The 15,478-nt window shown below is 58.5% G+C and overlaps 1 protein-coding gene and 1 long non-coding RNA gene across 2 annotated transcripts; one reads left to right on the top strand and one right to left on the bottom strand.

The window, feature by feature from the left end:
- Positions 1–1,013: 1,013 nt before the first annotated feature.
- Positions 1,014–13,294, top strand: ICOSLG (inducible T cell costimulator ligand). Its single transcript, XM_007969748.3, has 7 exons — positions 1,014–1,189; positions 3,560–3,600; positions 4,840–5,190; positions 6,505–6,795; positions 10,661–10,825; positions 11,709–11,744; positions 12,869–13,294. Exons 1-7 carry the CDS (start codon positions 1,176–1,178, stop codon positions 12,877–12,879), a joined length of 909 nt encoding a protein of 302 aa, XP_007967939.2. The 5' UTR covers positions 1,014–1,175; the 3' UTR covers positions 12,880–13,294.
- Positions 11,880–12,861, bottom strand: LOC140710094 (uncharacterized). Its single transcript, XR_012090966.1, has 3 exons — positions 12,643–12,861; positions 12,262–12,393; positions 11,880–11,962 (listed from the first exon to the last, which is right to left on the bottom strand). It is a non-coding gene; the product is annotated as an uncharacterized lncRNA (long non-coding RNA).
- Positions 13,295–15,478: the final 2,184 nt, after the last annotated feature.

Here is a 15,478-nt window from a genome sequence, read left to right as displayed (position 1 = left end):
CTGCGGGGTGCCGTCTGTGGCCCCCGTCTCCGGGCGCTTCTCACCTCCTCCGCGCGCAGGAGGCAGTGGGGATCCGAGCCTCAGACCAGAAGCGGGGGCTCCGGGAGGAGGGTGCCCCGCTGCCCTGTCCAGCAGCCTCACCTAGGCCCTTCCGGGGCTGCCTCTGCAGAAAGGGAGTGACGTCCCCTCTGGGCCCCACCTGGCTTGCGGGGATCAGGGAGGGAGGGCGGGGTGGGCTGGGCGCGGTGGGAAGGGAGCAGAGGCCCTGGGTCCAACCCTCGGTTGCGTGGCGCAGCCTTTCCCAGACCAGCTGCCCCAGACTCCAGGTCAGACGCCTCTGCCAAGGCTGACCAGGCCTGGGCCGCAAGGCTGCCTCAGTTTCTCGGCGGGGACTCCTCAGGGCCAGTGTTACGCAATAGGCTGCGCCAGTGCCCTTCAGACCCCTCGAAGGCTAGGGGAGCTAGGCCAGGTCAGGGAGGGCTAGGGCTAGCCCAGAGGGTAGAGCCCGCCCACTTTCCCTCCCTTCTTCCATTCATGCATTCATTCCTTCAATCATTCATTCCTCAGCAGTCGCTGAGCTCACTCGCCTAAGTCCTGGAGATCATCCGAGCGGAGCAGGCCAGGGGCCCGGCGCTCTCCCAGCGTGGGGGCCTGGGTCCCCAGACTCCTCCTTCGGGAGGGCCGCAGGACCCGCGCAATCTGCTGCCGCGCGGGGAACGGCCCTTGCCTCCCACGGTCCCCTCCCCCGCCACCGGCCCCCGCAGCACCCCTGGCCACCTTCCTCCCGGGTACCCCCCACCCCTGCGCTTCCCGGGGCACCTACGGCGCCCAGGTCCGCGTCCAGGCAGACAGGCCGACCTGCCTCTGTCCCTCCTCCGGCCCACAGGCACACTCGCCTGGGCAGAGCTGAACTTTCCGGAGCCGCCGCGCCCCTCCTCCTGCGTCCCGGGGCGGTCTCGATCGCCAGAGGAACCAGGCCGGGGGCGGGGCGGGGACGGGGCGGGGACACGGCTGCCTCCCGCCCGCCGCGCGCTGGGCGCTCAGAGTCTCGGGCGCGGCGGGAGCGCAGTTAAAGCCGATCTCCCGCGCCCCGAGGTTGCTCCCCTCCGAGGTCTCCCGCGCCCCAAGTTCTCTGCGCCCCGAGGTCTCCGCGGCCAGAGGTCTCCGCCCGCACCATGCGGCTGGGCAGGTGAGCCCGGGAAGGAGCGGAGGCGCAGCGGTGAGGGGCGGGGTGGCTCGGCTCGGACGCGGGGCCTGCGGGGCTCGCCTGGAGGCGCCGGGCGGGCAGTGCGGGTCCGAGGAGCGGGCGGCGGAGGCGCCGGGGCTGCTGGCGGGGCGTGGACGGCAGCGGGCGGCGGGGCCTGGCACCGGCATCCACTGGACTACGCGCAGCCGGGCGGGGGCGGTCTTGGGGGCGGGGTCCCTGCCGGGGAAGGGGGAGCGCGAACGCTGAGACTATGGAGGGAAGGCGGGCACACCCTGCACGCCTGGGTACGGGCGCTGCCCCTTCCACTCCCTGGCACCGCTGATTTCCTAGAAGGGAGAAGGAGGGAGGTGATCGGCCGAGCTCTCTCCAAGGCCTGCCGGTGCCCACGGTCTGGCGACACGCCCTCCCCCACACACGTGGGATTCCCCGCAGCCCGGCAGCCGATCTGCACTGAGGAAAGCAGGGCTGCCTGAACCAGGAGTGACAGCTTCCTCCTCAATTTTTGCGAAAATATGCTCTTGGCAACCCACGTTGTAGGGTCTGCAGCCCGTGCTCCCCTGGGTGAACCTGTGAGGCCCCTGACCTCAGGGATGCCTCCCGTACAGCCCGGAGCCTGGCCACACCGGTGTCCCACTCCCCAGTACCCCTCACCGTTAGAAATGTATGCAGTTATGATCCTGCCCTACAGATAAGGAATTTAAAAGCCCCGGAATGTCATAGCCCTCCCAAATGTCTTAGCCCTCCGCCACCCACACCTTCAAGTAGGCTACCCTGTCTGTGCTGGGTCTTGATGAAAACTCGGGGTGGGGGGTAGGTTAGATGCAGGGGTGCTGAGGGTCCAAGGAGAGGACACAGAGGCCGCTGGGTAGGCGGCACCCAGGGAGGGGACAAGCCAGAAGGAGCCTGGAGCAGGCACACCCCGGCCCAGGAAGCCCCCAGGTGTCCTGAGGAGGCCTCTGTAGACAGGACGGGCCTTGTGCGCCGGTGATGAACGTAGGCCCTGTGGGGCACGGAGGGGTTCTCACAGCTGTCTTTTAGATGGTGGCTCTGGGGAGATGACTGAAGGGGCTGAGGCTGGAGGCAGGGAGGTCCAGGTGGATTCAGGGGGCTTGCTGGAGGCCATCACAGCCATCTTGCAAGCCAGAATAGTGGCCCCAACAGGAGGAGAGGGAGAGAGAGGAAGGGCCGCCTGCAGGCTTCAAGAGCCCCTGGTGACCTGAGGCTGGCTTTGGTGCATGTGTGCTCACTTGGCACAGGCACACCTCCATGCGGACTCAGATGACGGTCATCGTGGGTGGGGCAGGGGTTTCTGTGGCCCCAGGGCTCAGGGACAGCCCACTGAGGGTTCCCACGAGACTAGCCTTTGGCTTATAAAGCCCCCAAGATTTCCCAGGCAGAGGTCACAGAGAAGAGGGATGAGCATCTCCCAGACCTTGGAGGTGCAGGGACATCAGAGAAGGAGATATCCCTGCTCCCAGGACTCCCACTTTGTGGGGAACTGGTCACAGAAACTGATGGTTTTGGGGGCTGGGGTAAGCACGGCTACCAAAGTGGACCCAACCACTAAGGGCCTCCACCTGGGGAAGGCATCCTGGGGGCTGGCAGGTGGGGGTGGTGAGCCTATGGTGTGCACGGTGCAAAGGCTCCCAGACCCAAGATGGCCAGGAGCACTGGAGTCTTGAGGGGAATTTGCTGCCCAAGGCAGGGGCACCAGCCGCAGCAGGATCTGAAACAGGAGGAGCTCAGGTTTGGTTTCAAAATGATCCGCGTTCCCCACAGGGCTGTCCCCTCACTCACCTGACCCTGTCACAGGCATGCCCGATGTTCTTAGTCTCCCCAGCATTTTAAGTGACGCTCCTGCTATATGTGCCCTGAAAGCCTTTTTTTTTTTTTTTTCCTCTCTGATTTCCTATAATTTCTTGGCATCTGTCCCCAGGAAGGTTAGACCAGTTTCGGTGTCGTCCCTTGCTCCCCTTCATCCTCACGCCGGCATCATTGTGTTTCCGGGGATTTGTTACCACAAGAACTAGAGAGTGGCGAGAGGCTGCCAGCCCCTCAGACTTGCTGTGCTGGGCAGGGGGATGGTCGTCCTGGCCCCGGATCCCGAATTCCCATGGAGAGCAGAGGCAGGCAGGCTCCTGGCTCTGCCTTCAGCCGAGGGGTGGTGGTCCTGGCCCCGGACCCCGAATTCCCATGGAGAGCAGAGGCAGGCAGGCTCCTGGCTCTGCCTTCACATTTCTGTGATGGGCGTAACTGCCTCCTGCCCGTTGGAACCAGCTTGCTCCTGTTTGGAAGATGTAGGTAACTCACCGGCGGCCCCGCCTCACCTGCCTTTCTGGTTGTTTTTTCCAGTCCTGGATTGCTCCTCCTGCTCTTCAGCAGCCTTCGAGCCGGTAAGTTCAGGGGGTGCTTTGCCATGGGTGTGAGCGCCCAGCTCAGAGATAGGCTGTCCGACTGCGTGGACTGCCGGCTACAGGGCGCTGGGAGCAGCCTCACCAGGCTCCTTCTTGCTTCTCAAGTGGCCCTTTGGAGAAAAGTGGGCCCTAAACCTAGGTTGCTGCACAGGATAGAAGCGTTTCCTTAAAGAGAAACACTTCTGCAAACTCCGGAGTTCTTTTTTGATTTCGTGTTCGTTGCGGGCAGAATGCAGTTCCTCTGAGCCAGGGCTTCCTGGGTCCCCTGGTCTCCGTGTCCCAGGCAGCAGCCCTGCTGAGCCCTAAGGGCCACCAGCCTCTGGAAGAGCCAGGAATAGGGACAAGGCACCGCAGCACAAACCCGAAACCTTGCCGGGCCTTCCAGCCCGGAGGGCTTTGGGGGCAGGGGACACACACAGATTTCCCTGCAGGTGCTGGGCGCAGTGGCTCACTCCTATAATCCCAGCACCTTGGGAGGCCGAGGCAGGTGGATTGCCTGAGGTCAGGAGTTCGAGACCAGCCTGGCCAACATAGTGAAGCCCCATCTCTACTAAAAATACAAAAAGTTAGCTGGGCGTGGTGGCGGGCACCTGTAATCCCAGCTACTTGGGAGGCTGAGGCAGGAGAATCGCTTGAACCCCAGAGTTGGGGGTTGCAGTGAGCCAAAATCGTGCCATTGCACTCCAGCCTGGGCAACAAGAGCAAAATTCCGTCTCAAAAAGAGAAGATTTTCCCACAGGCATTTACGCGGTTGCACAAACAGTAAAGCCACCCTGTGTCTGTTACATTTATGAGACCTTTCCTGATGCAAGAGTGAGCAGCGTGATAATGTAATTGCTGAGAAATTGTTTTCCCTTAAATGCCTGATTTTTAAAGAGCTTTTTATTTTACATTAATTATAGACTCCCAAGAAGTAGTAAAAATAGTGCTGAGTAACACAAATAACACTGAGCGCCCAGGCCGCATCCAGTCGCTGCTCCCCATGGCAGCTCCTTACATAACGGGAGTGTGTCATCAAAGCCAAAGACTGACACGGACCTCACCATGAAATGTCCGCGTTTTTCAAGTTTGACTGCATTCCTACACGTGCCTTGTTAATAAATTCTGAGCCACAGTTGGTGTTTGAGGCTTGAAACCCAAAGCCTGCCTCGTAGAGTAGCTTCATGGCCTGGGCATCAGCCTCAGAAAACAGATTTTACACCTGTTGGGTCATTGCAGATACTCAGGAGAAGGAAGTCAGAGCGATGGTGGGCAGCGACGTGGAGCTCAGCTGCGCTTGCCCCGAAGGAAGCCGTTTTGATTTAAATGACGTTTACGTATACTGGCAAACCAGAGAGTCGAAAACCGTGGTGACTTATCACATCCCGCAGAACAGCTCCTTGGACAACGTGGACAGCCACTACCGGAACCGGGCCCTGATGTCACCGGCCGGCATGCGGCAGGGCGACTTCTCCCTGCGCTTGTTCAACGTCACCCCCCAGGATGAGCAGAAGTTTCACTGCCTGGTGTTGAGCCAATCCCTGGGATTCCAGGAGGTGCTGAGCATTGTGGTCACACTGCATGTGGCAGGTAAGACGGTCCAGGCGGAGAGAGCTGGGTCCGTCCCAGCTTTGCATGGTGGAAAAGTATTCATGAAATCCCCTCCCTGGTTCATTCACTGTCCAGGGAAGAAAATTCTCCTCTGTGTTAATGGCTTCTGTCTAACTTCGAGGGAAACTAAACAGCTGAAAAATCCTTAGTGCGTGACCTGCGGCTGCTTGGTTTCCCGGGAGAGCTCCTACCCTGGCTGTCATTGCCTCTTCTGAGTTAGTTTTTGTTTTTAATTTTTATTTATTTATTTATTTATTTAGAGACGGAGTCTTGCTCTGTCACCCAGGCTGGAGTGCAGTGGCGCCATCTTGGCTCACCGCAACCTCCGCCTCCTGGGTTCAAGCAATTCTCCTCCACAGCCTCCTGAGTAGCTGGGACTACAGGCGCCTGCCACCACACCCAGCTAATTTTTGTATTTTTAGTAGAGACAGGGTTTCACCATGTTGGCCAAGCTGGCTCAAACTCCTGGCCTCATGATCTGCCTGCCTCGGCCTCCCAAAGTGCTGGGATTACAGACATGAACCACGGCGCCTGGCCAGTTAGTTTGTTTTCTGAGACAGGGTCTCACTGTTGCCCAGGCTGGAGTGCAGTAGCACGATCATGCTGCAGCCTTGACTTCCTGAGCTCAAGCAATTCTCCTGCCTCTGCCTCCTGAGTATCTGGGACTACAGGCACACGCCACGTCGCCTGGCTAATTTTCGATTATTTGTAGAAATGGGGTCTCACTATGTTGCCCAGGCTGGTCTCAAATTCCTGGACACAAGTGATCCTCCTGCCTCACCCTCCTAAAGTGCTGGGATTACAAACATGAGCCACCACGCCCAAACTAGAGTTTTAAAAGTGAAATTTGAAGGGAGTGCTATAAAGCACTAAATGAGAACGAAATTTAAGAGAAAAATTAGAGGCAACCAAGGAGCTCTGGGCAGTTCATCGGGGAGAACAGCCGTGTCCATTTCAGTTGGACTGCAAGCCCCTGCATCAGCAGCGAGAAAGACCAGATGCAAATGAGGGGGTCCTGGCACAGCCAGCGGCTGTGGAGTGGGGGGTCTGTGGGTGCCAGTCACTCCCTGCCAGGCTCAGCGGTCCCTGGCTACTGGTACTGGCTTGGGGGATGACTCTTGGGCAGCAGCGGGCCGAGCCTGCTGCTCAGACCACAGCCCTGGTCCTGGCCTGTCACCCATGTTGGGGCACAATGGGCCGCCTCCCCTCTGACCCAGCCTTGGCACTGTGTACCGTCTGTTTCTTGACCAGCAGGGCCTGGCATTTCTCACGACCTGTTTCCCTCCCCTGCAGCAAACTTCAGCGTGCCTGTTGTCAGCACCCCCCACAGCCCCTCCCAGGATGAGCTCACCTTCACCTGTACATCCATAAACGGCTACCCCAGGCCCAACGTGTACTGGATCAACAAGACGGACAACAGCCTGCTGGACCAGGCTCTGCAGAATGACACTGTCTTCTTGAACACGCGGGGCTTGTACGACGTGGTCAGTGTGCTGAGGATCGCGAGGACCCCCAACGTGAACATTGGCTGCTGCATAGAGAATGTGCTTCTGCGGCAGAACCTGACTGTCGGCAGCCAAACAGGTAAGGTCCCGGTGCCTGCGTGCTGAGCTGAGCCCAGCCCAAGACAGTGGGGCCAGGGCTGGCTTCGGAGAGCCTCTGAGGCAGGAGACAAAACGTTCCTTCGACCCGGCTCAGCACCCGAAAGGTGGTTGGAAGGGAGAGGAGGCGGGAGGCACACGCCACACAGTGAGAACCACCGCGGTCTCCGGGAACAGGAATGGGCACCGTGCCCGGAGCACGTTGCTCCATTTTCTTCACCTGGAGTCAGTTTTGTTAAACCTGCTTTACAGATGAGGGCCGAACTCTGAGGCTGGGGAACGCTTCAGAGGCCGCAGGACTAGGCAGCCGCAGCCCAGGACGGAAGGCCACACCCGTGCAGCCCCCACCCAAGCTCCCTGCCTCTTGGGCATGTGTCCCCTGAGAAGACTGAAGCCCCCACACACGGGAATCCCACTGGGCGTGACTGCTGACCCAGCCCCTCCCTGGGGAAAGGGTGCCCAGTTCCTCCCTGTGGAAGGGGTGCCCTGTGGAAGGGGTTCCTCTGCGGGGACTCCTTCCTAGAGGCCACAGGCCCTCCCCATTTGTGTCCCCATCTCCTGTGTCAGGATGAGAGGCAGAAGGTGGAGGCAGGAGATGATCGAGGAGGGGTCCTGGGGCCCTGCTGGCTACAGGAAAGCAGCTGCCAGCAGGACTCACCGTGTGGTCCCGTACAGAGCAAGGACGCAGGGCTCCTTGTTTTGGAAGCATTAAGAATTCCAGACAGTGACCACAAGCATTGCACCTCCTGCCGGCCTTTCTGAACCCAACCCCAGAAGCCTGCACAGGTGCACACCCTCGAAGCCCAGCCTGGCCGCCAGGATCCCGGCAGAGCCGGACATTCTCCTTGAAATCAGGGCTCAGCCCTTGTGACTTTAACATTCAGAGTCTGTGAGCTGCAGGATGAGGGGCTGCTCCCAAAGCGGCCTCCGATCGCTGCCTTCCAGCCAGCACACTCCCCGCAGAGCAGCCCAGGTGGCAGCAGAAGCTTCTCCCAGACCCGTCGTCTCAACGCCGGCTACACAGTGGGGTCATCTGAGCAGCCTATGAAAGCCCCCATGCCCAGACACATTGGACCTGAAGCTCTGGGCTGGCACCTGGCATCAGGACAGTGTCTAAAAGCTTCAGAGGTTCAAGGTTGAGCACCGTCCAGGTAGTTTCTCCAGGTGTGTTTGGAGACGTGCCAGGCATTCAGAACACTCTCCCGGGGGATGCTGCTGCTTGTTGGCCAGTGCGGACGGCTCTCGGAGGGGCAAAGTCATTGCACATAGAGACAGAGGCATTGGTGCCTTTGTGCATCACGGTGGAAGAGCAGAAGGGTGCAGCTGCCGTGGGGAACGGTGTGGCAGTTCCTCGAAAAGCTAAGCGTGGAAACACTGTAGGACCCAGCAGTTCTCTCCTAGGGTTATCGCCAAGAGGATGCAAAACAGGGACTCAAACAAATGCTTGTCTGTGAATGTTCATGGCAGCCAGAAGGCAGGAACCACCCAAGTGTTCCTCGTGGGTGGACCGATGCACCATAAGTGATCCATGCGTGCAGGGGAGAATTAGCCTGAAAAAGGAAGGAAGCAGCTGTCCTGGTGCACGCTGTGGCATGGAGAACCTCAAGGCCATTATGCGAGTGACAGAGCCAGATACCTGAGGACAAGCCTGTGGGACTCTGTTTATGCAAAGTGTCCAGAATAGGGTGAGCCACTGAGACAGAAAGCAAACTAGAGGCTTCCAGGGGAAGGACAACAGTAATTCTCCTGCCTCAGCCTCCTGGGTATCTGGGACTACAGGCACATGCCACCTCGCCTGGCTGATGTTTGATTATTTGTAGCGATGGGGCCTCACTCTGTTGCCCAGGCTGGATTCAAACTGCTGGACACGAGCGAGGCTCCTGCCTAAGCCTCTCAAAGTGCTGGGATTACAGGTGTGAGCCACCACACCCAAACTAGAGTTTTAAAAGTGAAATTTTAAGGGAGTGCTATAAAGCACTAAATGAAAAAAAAAAAAATTTAAGACGAAAATTAGAGGCCCCGGCTGTTCTGGGACCCCCCCATTTGGATCTGGTCCTTCTTGCTGCTGGCACAGGGGCTCACGTGTCCGTGAAATGGACATTCTCGCCAATGAACTGCCCAGAAGGATAGCAGAGGACGGGAAAGAGGCAGGAGTGACTGCTCATGGACACGGTTTCCTTTCGAGGGTTACAGGCTCTGGAATTAGGTAGCAGTTACGATTGCACTGGCACCCTGTTTTTGTTTTTGTTTTTGTTTTTTGAGACGGAGTCTTGCTCTGTTGCCTGGGCTGGAGTGCAGTGGCCGGATCTCAGCTCACTGCAAGCTCCACCTCCCGGGTTCACGCCATTCTCCTGCCTCAGCCTCCCGAGTAGCTGGGACTACAGGCGCCCGCCACCTCATCCGGCTAGTTTTTTTTTGTATTTTTTAGTAGAGACGGGGTTTCACCATGTTAGCCAGGATGGTCTTGATCTCCTGACCTCATGATCCGCCCGTCTCGGCCTCCCAAAGTGCTGGGATTACAGGCTTGAGCCACCGTGCCCGGCCTGGACTGGCGCCCTGAATTGTTCACTTTAAAATGGTTCATTTTGGACCGGGCGCAGTGGCTCACACTTAATCCCAGCACTTTGAGAGGCCGAGGTGGGTGGACCATCTGAGGTCAGGAGTTTGAGACCAGCCTAGACAGCATGGCGAAACCCTGTCTCTAATAAAAATACAAAAATTAGCCAGATGTGGTGGCGTGTGCCTGTAATCCCAGCTACCCGGGGGGCTGAGACAGGAAAATCGCTGGAACCTGGGAGGCGTAGGCTGCAGTGAGCCAAGACCGCGCCACTGCACTTCAGACTGGGCGACAGAGCAAGACTCTAAAAAAAAAAAGCTTAACGTGGCTCATTTTGGCTGGGCACGGTGGTGCACACCTGTAGTTACAGCTACTTAGGAGGCTGAGGCAAGAGGATCACTTGAGCCCTGAGACCAACCAGGGCAATATAGTGAGAACTCATCTCTACAGAAAAAAAAAAAAAAAATTAGCCAGGCCTGGTGGTGCACGCCTGTAGTCCTAGCTACTTGGGAGGCCGAGGTGGGAGGACTGACTGAGCCCAGGAGGTTGAGGCTGCAGTGACTTATGATCACACCACTGCACTTCAGCCTGGGCAACAGAGCAAGATCCTGTCTCAAAACCTAGATAAATAAAATGAAATGGTTAATTTTATGTTATGTGACTTTCACCTTGATTTTTTCTTTCTTTTTTTTTTTGAGATGGGAGTTTCGCTCTTATCGCCCAGGCTGGAGTGCAGTGGCCCGATCTTGGCTCATGGCAACCTCCACCTCCCGGGTTCAAGCGATTCTCCTGCCTCAGCCTCCAGAGTAGCTGGGACTACAGGCATGCGCCACCATGCCTGGCTAATTTTGTATTTTTAGTAGAGATAGGGTTTCTCCATGTCGGCCAGGCGTGTCTCAAACTCCTGACCTCAGGTGATCCGCCCGCCTTGGCCTCCCAAAGTGCTGGGATTACAGGCGTGAGCCACTGTGCCTGGCCTCACCTTGATTCTTAAAAATCCAGTAAGAACCTGTGCTTCCCGTCACACCCAGCCCTGTGGTCCCCTGACTGTGGTTAGGGTTATCGCCTCTCCCACATAGGACTGGAGGAACAAGATCCCTGCAGGAAATGAAGCCCCTCTGCAGGAGAAAACCCTCCTCTCATCAGCCTGGTGTTTTTAAAACCTCAAAATAACGTCAGGAAAGTTCTCTGGAATAAATACTTCCCTGCAATACTTTCTACTCAAGGATGAAAAAAAAGACCCCTTTCCTCTAAGATCCTTTAAGTTGGGTTATTTACCTCTTTCTTATAGGAAACAACATCGGAGAGAGAGACAAGATCACAGAGAATCCAGTCAGTACCCACGAGAAGACCAAGGTCACGTGGAGCGTCCTGGCTGTCCTGTGCCTGCTTGTGGCTGTGGCGGTGGCCATAGGCTGGGTGTGCAGGGACCGATGGCTCCGCCGCAGCTATGCAGGTAGAGACAGCCCCATATTGTGGATGTTAATGTTTGTTCTGTTGGTGTGAACGTTTGCCTGCTTTAACTTCCCTCACTGATACTGATTTAGCTTGAAACTGTTGTGGTAGCATCAGCACTCATGAGCCTTAGCAACCCGAGCTCTCCCACGGAGTGGTTTTGAAACCCAGCATCTCTGACGTTCCTGACACTGCCAAGCCCAAAGGGCGCTGCGGAGTCCGCCCTGCAGGTTGGGCGGGGAGGGCGGCTTCTGCATGTAGAGGCCAGGCGGCGGTCATTTCCGGGGAAGCCGCTGAGGCTGCCTCGAGCACACCTGCGCTATGGGTCTGTGACTCCGACCAGCTCCACGACAGAGCCCGGAGGTCTGTGTTTCAGCCACGTAAGACACAGCAGCAGAACGCAGTAGCACAGGAAGCCCCGAACGTTGGCTGCGGTGATGGTCCTGATGACGGGGACGGGGGGACTCGTCCCAGACCCCCCCAAGGGTGGCAGTCAATGGGGTGCAGGCACAGTGGCCACGGAGTAGGGGCAGCTCCTGTGGGCTGCCCCGGCTCTCCCATTTGTGGCCAATCTCAGTCATCCCAGAAACATCTTCTGTGGCCGTGATGCCACTGCTGGCTGGCCAGGCCACAGACGTGCCTCAGAGCCAGGTCGCAGCATTTTAAGTGCTTCCCAGGCACTTGCTCCTTTAAGAGGATCTTCCTCAAAAGCCGTGCAGCCTGGGGAGCCCCTCATCTATGAGTGCTTTCCCCGCCTGGAGTTGGGAGCCTCGGGGAGACTTCCAAGCAGGGCGTTTAGGGGGCTGCTGAGAGCTAAGGAGCACCAGGGGCTTTAGGGACACCCCCCACCGCTGCTGCCCTGACCATTTTCGTTTGTCCCCCAGGTGTCTGGGCTATGAGGCCGGAGCCAGAGCTCGCTGGTGAGTCTGCCATGGGAAGCAGCAGGTTCTGGGGTGCCTGAGGGAGGCTTGGCTGGCAGCTGTCTTTCAGATTGTCAAAAAACTTTCAAAAGGCAAAAGTCCTTTGCCTTGAACAACTGTTGCTCCCAGAGACGCAGTGAAGCCCTCGATGGCACGCCTGGCACTTCCTGCAGCCTCCCCTTGGCATGGGATGGCATCCTGGTGTGCACTTTCTCACACTGCAATGGGATTTTCCCAACATGCACAGAAGCAGAGAGATGAGTGCTGGATCCCTGTGTTCCCCAGCGCCCAGCCCCCACCAGGGTGTCCAGAGCAGGTCCAGGCACTGGTGCCCAGCCCCCACCGGGGTGTCCAGAGCAGGTCCAGGCACTGGTGCCCAGCCCCCACCGGGGTGTCCAGAGCAGGTCCAGGCACTGGCACCCAGCCCCCACCGGGGTGTCCAGATCAGGTCCAGCCAGTGGCACCCAGCCCCCATGGGGTGTTCAGAGGGGGTCCAGGCACTTGCGCCCATCCCTACCAGGATGTCCAGAGCGGGTCCAGGCACTGCTGGCTTCTCTCTGCGGCAGCCACTCCTGCAGCTCTCGGGCGGCTCCCTGTCTCCCGGTGGAGGTGTGCCCCTCAGTCCCAGGAGCAACATAGATGTGGATTCCTGTCCAATTTGGGAAAAATGTCCACACACAGTCACCTACCTGGCAGGTGCCTCTGGCTGCAAGGGGCGTTTGGCTTCGCAGGCAGGCCATCTGGGCTCCCCTCCATGGACCAGGATCCCCTCTGAGCCCCGTTTGCCATCCATGAGCAGGGGTTCCCCAGGGACAGTGGGCTCAGGGTGTGCACAGCCACCACACTGTGGTGTCACCTGTGGACCCTGGCGAGCTGATGGCTGACTGCAGAAACTCACTTCCAAGGCCAGGTCAGCCCGTCCAGATGACACAGGAACACAGCTTGCTGAAAACACGGCCAGCCTGTTCCTACCAGAGCCAGTCGAAGCCCCTTGTGCAGGTGGCTGTTTCCGAAGCTCTAAACCCTTTGTTTCCACCAAGCTGAGTCCTGAGAAAACGGATGTCTGCCTGCAGAATGGAAAGGGGTGCTTCATGTTCCTCTCTCTTCTTCACTTCCCTTCCAAGGCCATGTTTGACCGGAGCTCACCGCCCAGAGAGTGGATAGGGCTTCCGTGAGACGCCACCATGAGAGGCCAGGTGGCAGCTTGAGAATGGACTCGCACAGGTGCCTCCCAGACTGCAGGGGAGCACTTGGGTCCGCCCCCAGAGGGACCACTGCTGGATCCCAGGGAGAACCTGCTGGCGTTGGCTGTGATCCTGGAATGAGGCCCTTTCAAAATCGTCATCCACACCAAAGGCAAATCCCCACCATCACTGCCAGTCACCCACAGAAAGGGACTGGTGATGGGCTCTTCCCACCCAGAGCATTCGGGATTCAACGCCAGGCTCTTCCCAGTACCCCAGACCTACTGTGGGTCTTCCCGTGGGATGCGGGGCCCTGAGACTGAAGGGTGTTTGGTTTCAAAAGAAGACTCTGGGTGTCCACTCTTCCAGGACGGCCTCTGTGCTGCTGGGGTCACGCGAGGCTGTTTGCAGGAGGCACGGTCCCAGGAGCTCTTCTGCCCTGGATGCTCCCAACCTACCTCCTGCCCGGAGGCCACAGGACCCACACATGTGCGTGTCCACAAGTGTAGGCAGCCGTCCACACCAAGGAGCCCCTGGAAGGCCCCACTGGGCTTTGTTGTCCTCTGCCACATTCCCCGGGAGGAACAGTGGCCCTCGGCTGTTCTGGTGAAAAGCTGAGCCGCCTTTGGAAGAGGCGCTGGTGGAGTTTGCCAGAAGAAAGGCTGTGCCAGGGCCGTGTTTGGCCAGCTGCAGAGGCTGCCCGGGCTCTTCGCTCTGCAGTGAGACACAGCCCCGGGCACAGCCCAGCAGGGCTGGAGATGCCCATGTCCAGTAGGTGCAGGCCTGGCAACACGATCCCCAGAGTCCTGAGCAGAAGTTGAGAGGGCATCACCTGGTGACCATGGTCCCCCTTCTCACTGCAGCAGTGATCCCCAAAGTGAGGGGTGGCCCCCCCGTCCTCCACTGCTCTCAGCAGCCCCACCCCACTCAACCATGAGGGTCCCCAGGGTCCTGATGAAGACATCTGACCCCAGCACCAGGCTCCTCGGAGCTCAACAGTCCCAAGGGCGCAGGAGACAGGGTGGGCCGGTGCTGAGGGGTGTGGCCCTGGGTCCTGACACGCCCCAGCACCGTGCCAGTGCCTGGAATGAATCAGCTGCTGACTGTCTCCAGGAGGACTGGAAAGGACACTACCAGGTGACCCAGGGTGCACCTGCCCCAGGGAGATGGAGTAGACGGCCTGGCCTGGCCCTGGGGACACAGTGTCTACCCCGGGGCTATGGGCAAACGCCCCTCCTTCTTCCTTCCCAGAGTCCCTGACATTCCTGGGGGCAGCCAGCACCTGTTACAGCCCTGGTCACTTGGCACTGACAGCTGTGTGAGGCCTGCACTTCTCAGACCCAGACTTACAACAAAATGGGGAGTGAGGGCTCATGGTTACAATGAGGTTCTAGTACGTGTCACAAGAAATTGATTTTCTATGAAAAAAGTCCCTACCTGGGCCTTTAAGTGAATCCACTCCTGCTTTTAACATGAAAGCATTAGAAGATGTGTGGTATTTGTAAAAGAACAGTTGTCATCACCGGGCATTGACTGGCAGGGACAAGGAGCTGCTTGCGTGTGGAAATTTGGGGCGTTGGAAAGCGGGGTGTGGTGCCCATTTGCGATGACTGTGAAGTGACTCCAGGACAGAGCTGCGGGGGCATCCAGAGGTCCTAAGCCCCAGGACTGAGGGTGGTGCATCACCACTCAGGTGTCCCAGGAGGTGCCCTGGGCCCAGGGACCTCACGGGCAGGATGGCGACATCCTTGCAGGGAGAGGGAGTCTCGCTCCAGCTTTTCCCATTGGAGGTGATTTTCCTTCACCAGGGGACGGGCAGGAAAGATGCAGGAGCCCCAGAGGCTTCTACCCCTCATGCCTGGGGCCCAGGGGACACTTGGAGGCTGCTGTCACCACTGCGCGTCCAAGGCCATGCCCTCTGTGGGTTAGTGCCTGAGTCTCACCTCCCTGCTGGTCCCCGAAGCCCCCCTCAGAAGTCCTGCATGGTGGGATATGTAAGACTCACCCTGTAACACCTGCCCCTCTCAGCCCAAAACATCAGCTTCCTCGTTCTCCTGTGCTGTAGATAGGCTGAGTTCCAGTGCTGTGACAGCCGTCTCCAGAAACCGGACTTAAGAGAGTAAGATGCGCCGGGCGCGGTGGCTCACACCTGTAATCCCAGCACTTTGGGAGGCCGAGACGGGCGGATCACGAGGTCAGGAGATCGAGACCATCCTGGCTAACACGGTGAAACCCCGTCTCTACTAAAAATACAAAAAATTAGCCGGGTGCGGTGGCAGGCCCCTGTAGTCCCAGCTACTCTGGAGGCTGAGGCGGGAGAATGGCGTGAACCCGGGAGGCGGAGCTTGCAGTGAGCCAAGATCGTGCCACTGCACTCCAGCCTGGGCGACAGGGTGAGACTCCATCTCAAAAAAAAAAAAAAAGAGAGTAAGATGCAAATGGTGCCTGTGTCCTGTGGCTTCGGTGGGTGCAGGGAGTCTTGGGCACCGCCAGCTCAGCTGTCTGTGGTCTGAGCAGGAACAGGTGCCACTCCTGCTCGGGGGGCCCTGC

The sequence above is a fragment of the Chlorocebus sabaeus genome, chromosome 2 (genome assembly GCF_047675955.1).
Source record: "Chlorocebus sabaeus isolate Y175 chromosome 2, mChlSab1.0.hap1, whole genome shotgun sequence".
NCBI lineage: Eukaryota > Metazoa > Chordata > Mammalia > Primates > Cercopithecidae > Chlorocebus > Chlorocebus sabaeus.
This window is presented reverse-complemented; position numbering and strand designations above follow the sequence as displayed.